Source organism: Dermatophagoides pteronyssinus, unplaced genomic scaffold (assembly GCF_027571235.1).
Source record: "Dermatophagoides pteronyssinus isolate colony J.1.1.1.1 unplaced genomic scaffold, Derpt_VIB-CSIC_2022.12 sq0001, whole genome shotgun sequence".
Taxonomy (NCBI): Eukaryota; Metazoa; Arthropoda; class Arachnida; order Sarcoptiformes; family Pyroglyphidae; genus Dermatophagoides; species Dermatophagoides pteronyssinus.
In genome coordinates this window covers 5,291,527-5,301,950 of record NW_027461525.1, presented here as the reverse complement: position 1 = coordinate 5,301,950, position 10,424 = coordinate 5,291,527, and the positions used below count along the sequence as shown (strand labels likewise).

The 10,424-nt window shown below is 28.9% G+C and overlaps 4 protein-coding genes across 4 annotated transcripts; 2 read left to right on the top strand and 2 right to left on the bottom strand.

Moving 5' to 3' along the window:
- Window positions 1-733: 733 nt before the first annotated feature.
- LOC113790379 (RNA-binding protein 5-like) lies at window positions 734-4,816 on the bottom strand. Its single transcript, XM_075824843.1, has 13 exons — window positions 4,643-4,816; window positions 4,465-4,543; window positions 3,894-4,352; window positions 3,752-3,821; window positions 3,610-3,683; window positions 3,418-3,531; window positions 3,211-3,340; window positions 2,459-3,045; window positions 1,790-2,389; window positions 1,622-1,696; window positions 1,378-1,557; window positions 1,153-1,261; window positions 734-1,060 (listed from the first exon to the last, which is right to left on the bottom strand). The coding sequence occupies exons 1-13, from the start codon at window positions 4,675-4,677 to the stop codon at window positions 990-992; spliced, it is 2,583 nt and encodes an 860-aa protein (XP_075680958.1). The 5' UTR covers window positions 4,678-4,816; the 3' UTR covers window positions 734-989.
- A 392-nt stretch (window positions 4,817-5,208) lies between these two features.
- On the top strand, window positions 5,209-6,924 carry cpa (F-actin-capping protein subunit alpha). Its single transcript, XM_027340057.2, has 7 exons — window positions 5,209-5,546; window positions 5,613-5,676; window positions 5,736-5,787; window positions 5,858-5,921; window positions 5,994-6,289; window positions 6,354-6,510; window positions 6,585-6,924. The coding sequence occupies exons 1-7, from the start codon at window positions 5,505-5,507 to the stop codon at window positions 6,786-6,788; spliced, it is 879 nt and encodes a 292-aa protein (XP_027195858.2). The 5' UTR covers window positions 5,209-5,504; the 3' UTR covers window positions 6,789-6,924.
- On the bottom strand, window positions 6,844-7,776 carry Sld5 (DNA replication complex GINS protein Sld5). Its single transcript, XM_027340059.2, has one exon. The coding sequence runs from the start codon at window positions 7,774-7,776 to the stop codon at window positions 6,937-6,939; it is 840 nt and encodes a 279-aa protein (XP_027195860.2). The 3' UTR covers window positions 6,844-6,936.
- A 48-nt stretch (window positions 7,777-7,824) lies between these two features.
- ais (DExD-box helicase 52) lies at window positions 7,825-9,421 on the top strand. Its single transcript, XM_027340046.2, has 2 exons — window positions 7,825-9,182; window positions 9,259-9,421. Exons 1-2 carry the CDS (start codon window positions 7,825-7,827, stop codon window positions 9,374-9,376), a joined length of 1,476 nt encoding a protein of 491 aa, XP_027195847.2. The 3' UTR covers window positions 9,377-9,421.
- Window positions 9,422-10,424: the final 1,003 nt, after the last annotated feature.

Genomic DNA, 10,424 nt, shown 5'->3' with positions numbered 1-10,424 from the left:
TAAATAATAATAATAATCGTCGTTGTCGAAGAAATAATATTGTTGGACAACAATCATATATCGTTAAACGAAACGAATCAAAAAAGCATGGTGTTAGTAAAACGTGTTTTTTTTCGCTTAAAAAAATTTGAATTTATCGCCTTAAATTTGGCTTTAAAGAAAAAGGAAATACACACTGCTAAGCTATCAGTAAGTTATCAGTCATAGTCATCAACCTAACCTAACTCAACCATAAATCATAGGCATAGTCATCAACCTAACCTCACTCGACTATAAGTCATAGTCATAGGCATAGTCATTAACCTAACCTCACTCGACTATGAATCATAGTCATAGTCATGATCATCAACCTAACCTAACTCATAAATGAATTTCGAATGTTTTTGAATATGTTCGAATTTTTTTTTTTTTGCAATTTCCACAAGTCTATTCATATATAACGGTACCACCACCACTTGTTGTTATTAATGAATGGACATTCAATATTCAAATCATCGAATGACCGATTATTCATCAAAAAAAAAAAAAAAAAAACGAAACAACCACCATCAAACAGGTCATCAACAACCATCATCACCTGTCACAGCAATGACCTTTTGTCTTTTTTTTTGTCAGTTAGTTGGTTGTTGTCAATGAATGAAATGACAAATTCAATTCATTGTTCGACGAAAAACAACAACATCGATCCGGTTTTTTTTTCTATTTTACCAAAAAGGAAGGGATTTTGTCATCATTGTGAAAAAAAATTCTTTATTGAGAGAAAAAAAGATATGTAGTGTTTATGTGTGTTGACAGAACAATTACAAATTGATTCATTGAATTGAATTTTGAAGATCGTGAATTTTTTTTTTTTTTTTTTGGTGGTAAAAGGGGAAAGAGAGGGGATAATGGTGTGTGTATAAAAATTATAATGAAGTTGATCACGAATTGCTTTTTTCCACCCCCCATCATTTTTCACCATCGCTAATTATTTATTGTTGCTGTTTTTTTTAATTAGAATCATTCATCTCTTTGAATCGTTGTAATGCTGTACGACGAACAGCTTCTTTATATGATTCTCCTATGATTGATTGATTGATTTGATAGTTAATTAGTTATTCATATTCATTAATCAATCCATAATAATATTAAAAAAAATAATCAAAAACATACTTGAAAATGTTGCATTCTGATTACCAAGACCAAGACCAGATTTTCTTCGTTCCACTTCAATAATACCTGACATTCCTTGATTAGATTTTCCTAAACCGGTTCCTTCGGTCTATATATATAACAAGAGTGCATGTGTTTTTGTTGAATGGGGAAAAAAAATTCAGTCAAATTCTGTCATTGAAAAACAAAAACAAATGAAGTCTGTGTGTATGTGTATGTACGAACCCAGCCCATAGCTTTAAGCATTCGGCTACCAATATTATCATCGGAAATCGGTGGTGGCGGTGTTCGTTGTTCTCTTGATTTTTCTTGTTTTTCCATTTCAAATTTTCGTTTCGAAAATTCTGGTGTATCATCAATACCATATTTATCTCTACGTTCTTTTGCTCGATCTCTATAGTTCATCTAGTGAAAAGAAACGCAAAAAATAGAATCCAAAAGTTGTAAAAAAAAACTTCCAAACACATACTTCTCTTTCCACTAGTTCAACATGTTCCAATTGTTCTTCATTCAGCAATGTTTGTCTTAACACAGAAAGATTGGTCTATAAATATATATAGGGAAAGGAAATGAGAAAAATATTTTCTTGAATAAATAAAAATTGAACAGAATGATGATTTGATTCGGGCATGAATACTTTATGTAGACTTGAAAGTTGTTGATGTTTTGATAATAATTCTCGGCTATTGAATTGTCGTTTACATAGCATACAGGCAAGACGATCATGATCAATTAATTTTTCCTCTTCCGTTTTGATTATTTCGAATGGATCCAGTGTTTCTTTTATCGATTCCATTGTAGAATTATCATTGTTAAGCGAATTGGATAATTGTTGTTGTTGTTGTTTTTCCGAAAGAATACGATAACTAATATTCGATGATGATGATTGTGGTGGACATTCAGATGATGATTCTGCATCAGCGTCCGTCGTTGTTGTTGTTGTTGTTGTATGTGATTTGTTTGTTACCGATTCTTTACGTTGACTATTATTATTCAATGCCAATGTTTTTGCCCATTTTTCCATATCTTTGGCAATTTTTTTAGCCATTTTAGCTTTATTATCTTTTTCATCGGTTATTGTTTTTGTTTGCTGCTGCTGTTGTTGTTGTTGAGGATTGTTATCTACGGTTGTTGTTGTTGTCGATGTTGTTGTCGTTTCATTAGTTGCTTGTCCATTACTATCCACAGTAATGTATATCTGATTAGTATTATCATAATACATGTATTTTTGATTTTGCTAAGGGAGAAAAAAATGATAATAATTATCTCATAATCATCATTATTAATAATTTAAATATGGACTTACAGAATTATAAAAATATTGTGAATTTGAATCATAATGAAATCCAGTTGTAGAATCATAATAAAATCCAGAATTATGATCATATTGAAAACTATTATAATCAGGTGGATTATATTTAGTATATTTAACACCATTCACTGTAACACTGCCAAGATTGTTTGTTGAAGTTTTTTTTGAAACAGCCGTATTACTGGTTGATGATGATGAATCATCAAGATTTTTCCATTGTGCAGCAGCTAATGCAGCAACGGCTGCATTTTGTAATGCCATTGATTGATTTGTTGATATTAATGATGATGATGTTGATTGATCATTTAATCGTTTACCATATGAAATGGTTATCAAATTATTATCAATAGTTAAACCATCGTTTAATGTTGATAGAATATTAAACAATTCGGTTGATTCATAAACACTATGTAATTCTACCATACATGTATTGGTTGTTATTGGTAATGGTAATGATAATAGATTTTGATTTGCCATTGTTATCATACGAATCGATTTGATTGGTAATGATGTTAATGATCCAATTGTAGCCAATACAGTTTCTTCAGTTGTATTCGATGATAGATTTCCAATCAATAATACTTCATTATTGTTTTATATTGAAGATAATTTAAACAGAAAATTTTTTTTTAGTAAAATCATTTTTGTTTTTCAAACACAAATCATTCATTTGGTATATTGTGTGTATTTGAGAAGTGTGTGTATGTTAAAAAAAGAGTTAAAAATTTTTTGTCTAATCAATATACCATTGGTTGGTTGCCTGACGGTTACATTGTTGTCATTATTATTATTGTAGTCTTCGTTAATTGGTGTTTCATCTTTACTTGTTCCACATTTAAAACATTCATCACGACGTTTAAAATTGTTGATTCCACACTATACAATTTTAAAAAAAAAGATTAGTTTTAAGGTTTTCTTTTCCCCACAAACAAAAAAATCAAGATTAAACAAACCTTTGGACAACTCCAATCACTTTTCAATACATTTTTATCTATTGGAATTATATTATCTTTTGGAAAACTATAATGTAATGTACATTCATATTCACCACCAAATGTTAGGCAATCCTATTTTTTTTTTGTTTCATCACAAAAATTATTATAAAATATGAATATTTTCAACAACATTCATTGATATGGAATTACCTGAGTAAATTCTTTTAATTGAGTTGCCTGTTCAATGGAAATAAATTCTATAAAAGCAAATCCACGTGATTGACCTGGAAAAGAAAGAAAAATAAATGTTTTTTTGTATTATCTGATTGAAAGAAAAACAAACAAATTTTACCTGTTTCTTTATTTCTCATAAGTCGTACATCTTTTGGATATAGACCAAATTGATTAATTTCTGCCAATATCTATTTTTAAAAGGGAATATTATTATTATTTTTTGGGGAATAATATCAGTTACTTTCACAATAATCACTTACATCTTTATCACTAATATGTAATGGAAGATTACGAATCATTAAAGTATTATTTGGTTTTTCTTCTCTTCTTGGTTCACGTTGTTGTTGATGATAATAGGAACGTTGTTGATCATCATATTGATATCGTTCATCCGATTCCTGATGCTGTTGTTGTTGATATCGATTATTATGATAAGAATTATCAATTCGTTCATTACTACGGCTTCTTGATCGACGATCACGATCACGATGATGTTTTTTATGTGATCGATGATGATGATGACGATATTGTTGTTGATCATCTTGTAAATCATCATTTTGTTGTCGATATTTTCTATTATTATTGTTTTCTGCAACATATCCTTGCTGTTGTTGTTGTTCATCATCAACATCATTTTCATCATAATTCGTATTGGAATGATAAGAATCATCATCATAATTGTCGTCATTATCATTTCTATAATGATAATGTTCCGAAGACTGAAATAATTGAGAATATGGATAGAATTATTTGGATTATTATTATTAAAGAAAATTTTGCATTTCAATTTCTTATTTTTTTATTTCTCTGTGTCAACAACAACAATCATACCCGTCGGCTGTTTGAATATGATCGATGATGATGATGATGATGGCTATAACCACGTTGTTTATTATCACGTTCACGATAACTTTGATTTTTGGGTGATTGAATGAGAAAACGGGAAAACAGAAAAACAGAACAAATCAATTATTCAATGGATATATTTGCTCACACAGTTTAAACTAACCTTTCTTTCGACCAAGAATCAGAATTTTTACCCATTTTTCATATGATTTTTGTTGAAATAAATCAAGTGATTTTTTGTTTGTTTGTTAAAAATGGAAACAAAATTTTTGGCTGTTGTTGTTTGATAACAATAACAAACTCAGGACTCAAAATAATTATATTTTGTTTTAAAGCATCATCAACAACAACAATATAGAATTCTTTAACGAATACCAAGTTTATATGATGCAAGTGATTCACGAATTTTTATTTGCAAACCAAAAAAATTATCAGCAATTTTTTTTTCTAAATTTATTTTATTTTTAAAAAAAACGGATGATTAGTTCCTGGTGACAGATCCGGCTTACAAAATACAAAAAAAAAAATAATAAAAAAAAATGTATACAAAACACAGAATTTAATGGAAAAAAAAATATCCTCATTCGAAAACAAAAAGAGGTGTGGATTTAGGGGATAGCAAAGCACACATAATACACACACACACGATGCTGATTTGGGCTGAGCAAGCAGCATGCAAGGGAAAAAAAGGCCAAAACTCTCTCTCTATTTACATTTTATACACAGCAAATCACATCAGAATTTTTTTTTTTTCCCTTTCTTTTTTTTTTGATTTTCTCATTTTGGATCTGATTTTGCATAAGAATTTTCTTTTCTTTTTTTCTGAAAAAATGATGAATGAATGAATATTATTCAGTGAAAATCAAAGAAATTGAAATCTCTGTGAAATTTTTTTTGAAAAAAGTTTTTAAATTTTTGTCAAGTTTTTTTACATTTCTCTTTTTTTTCTCTTCGCGTCGTTTGTTTGTTTGTTTGCCTTGATTTTTTTTGTTGTGAAAAGAAAGATTATTTCTCCATAGAAAGATATGGCCAATGAAAATGATAATACGCTTACCGATTCGGATAAAGTATGAGTTTTTCAGTTATTCAGTTGAAAAATTTAAAAATTTTTTCCAATTTCTTTTATAAAATAGCTTCGTATTGTAGCTGATTTTATTCTTCATGCACCTCCTGGTGAATTTCAAGAAGTTTTTTATGGTAAGGTAAATCTATAAATGTTTGAATTTCCTAATGAATTTCTTTCTCAATTTCAAAAGATGTTCGCCAATTACTTAACAATGATACATTATTGAAAGATAAAGCTTCCAGGTATGTTTGTGTTTGTGTTGTTCCTAATCGAATCCAATCGAATTCTTTGTTTTTGTTTGTGTTTGTTTAGCATTTTTGCCCAATATCGTAAAGATCAATTGACGCCCGTCAATTTATCGAATGGAACAGAATTTGTAAGTGTAAATTCGAATAACTGAATGAATATCTGTTATATCTAACCTAAATGAAAATAATCTTAAAATAAGGCTTTAATTACCGAATTTAATGATCTTGGTTCGAATCGTTTTTATGATCCAAAAACAAGAAAATCATTTAAATATGATTTTCTTACCGAAGAAACTAGTGATCATGGCCATTGGGAACCTGATTCAACAAGTGAATCATGGCGTTCAACATTGGATGATATCTGGTCAAATTATTGTATTGATCATTATTATAAAGGTATTAGTTCGGTATTTGCCACTACCAACAACAATAATAATGATCAAATTACATTGAGTGCTTGTATTGAAGCACATCAATTTCAGCCAAACAATTTCTGGTATTATACCTATTTTTTATTGATAATTTGACAAAAAACATTAATCCATTTCATTTGAAAACAGGAATGGTTTATGGAGATCAATATGGATAATAACATTGAAACCAAATCGATTGGAAGCCGATATATTTGGTAAAATAAAAGCACAAGTTCATTATTATGAAAATGGAAATGTACAACTTGTTAGTTTCAAAGAAATTAAAGAATCAATCAGTTTTACGGTAAAGTTATCAATGTATAATCATCACTGATTGATTAATTGATTTTTTTTCAAAAAAAAAAAAAAAAAATTCAGGATGAAAAAAGTATGGCCGAAAATTTTCGAATGATTGTTGAAGAAGCTGAAAATGAATATCAAATTGCCATATCACAAAATTATCAAAATATGTCGGATACAACATTCAAAGCATTAAGACGTGCATTACCTGTTACTAGATCAAAAATTGATTGGCATAAAATAATGAGCTACCGAATTGCAAATGATATTAAACAAACATAGAGAGAGTGAGTGAAACAAAAACAAAACAAAAAAATTATTTACACTTTAACCAAAATCCGAAATTATTTTTTATTGAAAAATCATTATTATTATTATTTGAAATAAAAATAAAATTTATATTTAATCAGAATCAAAATTACAAATCAAATTACATTAGAACAACATTATTTTGATTAGCAGTATTAAGTATAAAATGACGAACAGATGAATATGGTAAAAAATGAATTGAATTCGGCTCCAAAGTTATTGTTTCTTGTTCACCATCCACACCATTAGTAATAAGAATATCAGTTTTTTTCAATGCCCGTACAAATACATATGTATTATCAAACAATTCACGTTCATCATTCGGTAATTCTAATAAACTAAATGTATGTGATGCATCTTTGATTGGAATATCTAACCGGCCCATAATTGATTCGGACAAATAATTTTCAATATTCATAAAATAACTATCCAAATATTTTATTTCACCGGCTGACATTAATTTTTGTGCACGTTGTTGATCGGTTTTTAATATTTTAATCATTGATGAACAATTTTGTTCAATTTTTCGGATACGTGTACGTAGATAAACATTAACCGTATATTGTAAACGATCAATTTCGGTTCGATGTTGTTCAATACAAAATGTTTCTAAACGATTTTTCAATCTGGAAATATTATTTTCCATATGTTCAATTTGTTCAATCATACAATCAACAATTGTTTCTTCATATTCCAATAATTCCGGACTTTCATTTTCATTGGCAATAATTTCAAGAAATTTACTATAAACTTGTTTCGGTGTTTCCAGATTGTTGTCCATTTTTTTTTTTGATGTGAAATTTTTTTCTTCCTTTTCAAAAAAAACTTTGTTGTTTTTGCACGTCGAGTTGATTTGTTTGATTTGTTTGTTTGTGTGATCGCGCGCGTAAATATTGTTGCTATTCAGAGTTGAGTTTTTTGCAGTGCGCCTGTGCAAACACACGTGACTCAATTCAGGCATGCAGAATTTTTTCCAATCGATTCCAAAATCACCAATTTTTTTTCAACGATGGATGCTTTTAGATTGTTGACAAAAGGTGCACGATTCGATTCAAAACCAAATCGTTTTCAAACAAACAAATCTAAACAATTAAAATCCAATGATGATGATAATGAAACAAGAATCAACAACGAAAATCAATCGATGAATGATGAAGAATTTCGTACCAAACATGATATTATGGTCGATGGAATCGATCAAATTAAATCACCAATCAAAACATTTGATGAAATCGATGTAAATTATTTACGAGAAAATCTTCGAAAAGGTAATTATCATCAACCTACACCTATACAAATGCAAACCATTCCATTAATGTTGGATCGACAACAATTAATTGCAAGTGCACCAACTGGTTCTGGCAAAACATTAGCTTTTTTATTGCCAATAATTATACAATTAGAACGACCAAAATCCTGTGGTTTTCGTGCAATCATCCTAGCACCAACACGTGAATTAGTTAAACAAATTCATCGTGAATCATTATGGATATCCGAAGGTTCAGGTCTTCGTATTCATATGATTAAAAATGTTAATTTAGCATCGAAAAAATTTAATTCAAAATCCAAATTAAAATATGATATATTGATTACGACACCTAAACGATTAGAATATCTGTTATCACTGAAAACAATCGATACAACAATCAATATTGATAATCTTGAATGGCTTATTATCGATGAATATGATCGATTATTTCAATCAACATTTATGAAACAATTATCAACAATATTTAATATTTGTTTTGAACGATCATCATTAGTAAAATTAGCATTATTTAGTGCAACATTTAATCAATATTTATATGATTGGTGTAAATTAAATCTAAATAATATTATTACGATTATTATTGGTCAACGAAATAAAGTTGTTGAATCGATTGAACAAAAATTAATATTTACCGGTAATGAATCGGGAAAATTATTTGCATTAAAAGAATTAATTGCAAACGGTTGTCAAACACCTGTATTAATTTTTGTTAATACTGTACGTAAAGCAAATTTTCTACAACGTGAACTTGAAGATACAATGAACATATCAATCGATACAATACATTCGGATAGAAAACAAGAAATTCGTGATCAAATTGTTCGATCGTTTCGTGAAGGAAAAATTCTATTTTTAATTTGTACCGAATTAATGGGCCGTGGAATTGATTTTAAAGCTGTTAATTTAGTTATTAATTATGATTTACCTAGTTCACTGGTTGCTTATATTCATCATGTTGGTCGAACTGGACGTGCTGGTCGTTCAGGTATGGCCATTACTTTTTATACATTGAAAAATGATCGAAAAAATTTACTTTCAATTTTGAATGTTATGCGTCAATCTGGATTTGCTGCCGATATTCCACAACATCTTCAAAAGTAAATTTTTCTTCTTTTTTCTTGTTTTTTGATTTGTTTTTTAAACAATTTTTTTAAAAAAATCTAATTATTTTAGGAAAATGATTGCAAATCCAAAACAAAACATGGAAACGAAAAAAACAACAAAACAAAAACGAAAACATTTTCAAAAATATCGACAACAACAAAAAACAAAAAAAAGTAAAAACAATTGAATAACATTATCGATAGAATAAAGATGTTTTATTTGAATTCGAAAATTTTGTGTATCGATATATCGATAGTTTCGTTCGTCTTATTATCAAAAAAAAAAAAATTGCTCATTTTCTGCAAAAACTAGATGGCAGCTCAGTGTATTAACACATCAGTGCTCGCGCATCAAATCCTAACGCCAGTGCTCGCGTGGGGTATTTTTTCACCCCACCATTGATTTAACATTAAGCGATTTCGAACTTAGAAAATTTTTTTGTATAATCTGGGGTAGAAATATACCCCACGCGAGCACTCATGTGTTAAACATTCGAAATTCGTATAAAAAAAAAATTTTCTTCCAGGTAAATATAGCGAGGTGTGTGTGTGTGTGCGTTATTCCACTTAATCAAAATCTTATCATTTTGAATTGTGAAAATAAGAAAAAAAAATCTTTTGAACAAATGAACAATTGATAAATGATCTTTATACTCTCTCAATGATGTTGTTGTGGTGGCCATTTTGGTGGCCAAATTGAAGAATGTTGGTCCCATTTTCAAACAATTCCCGCTATCATTAAACTGAATGAATGAATGAAAGTCCGGTATTCAGGTTGGTCCATGTGCTCCTTTTTTCTTTTTCCTTATCTTTATCTTTCATTCTCTCGACATTCGAAGAAAAGAAAAACGAACGAAAGAAAAGAAAAAAAAATTTATAGCCAACAATAACAATCCAAAAAAGAAAAAATGTTGGTATCTTTTTCTCACTAAGATGCTTATTATTATTACTTTTTTCTATTTTTCTGGGTGAAATAACATGATCCTTACCCCTGTTAATGGTGCTTTTGTTCAATGAGAATCATTGGGTAATAACTTTTTTTTCTTTTTTTTTTTGGTTGAAAATCTTTTATTGCTAATCATGAATAATGTCGGTTTTCATTTGCCTATCGAAACACCAAAAAAAATGTGAAATACCGAAATGTTTGGATCATGAAATGAAATGAAATACTGGTGTGCAGAAAATGGTTTTTTTTTGTTTTCGGGGAAAGCCGGACCACCATCATCATCGACAATA

Coding starts and splice junctions, on each gene's coding strand:
- LOC113790379 (XM_075824843.1), bottom strand. CDS start 4,677: ATGGGTAAAAATTCTGATTCTTGGTCGAAAGAAAG. Junction 3,822..3,893: donor TACATATTAGTGATAAAGAT/GTAAGTGATTAT, acceptor TTTTAAAAATAG/ATATTGGCAGAAATTAATCA. Junction 2,390..2,458: donor CACAATATTTTTATAATTCT/GTAAGTCCATAT, acceptor TTTCTCCCTTAG/CAAAATCAAAAATACATGTA.
- cpa (XM_027340057.2), top strand. CDS start 5,505: ATGGCCAATGAAAATGATAATACGCTTACCGATTCGGATAAA. Junction 5,547..5,612: donor CGCTTACCGATTCGGATAAA/GTATGAGTTTTT, acceptor TTTATAAAATAG/CTTCGTATTGTAGCTGATTT. Junction 5,788..5,857: donor TTGAAAGATAAAGCTTCCAG/GTATGTTTGTGT, acceptor GTGTTTGTTTAG/CATTTTTGCCCAATATCGTA.
- ais (XM_027340046.2), top strand. CDS start 7,825: ATGGATGCTTTTAGATTGTTGACAAAAGGTGCACGATTCGATTCAAAA. Junction 9,183..9,258: donor ATTCCACAACATCTTCAAAA/GTAAATTTTTCT, acceptor TAATTATTTTAG/GAAAATGATTGCAAATCCAA.
- Sld5 (XM_027340059.2), bottom strand. CDS start 7,776: ATGCCTGAATTGAGTCACGTGTGTTTGCACAGGCGCACTGCAAAAAAC.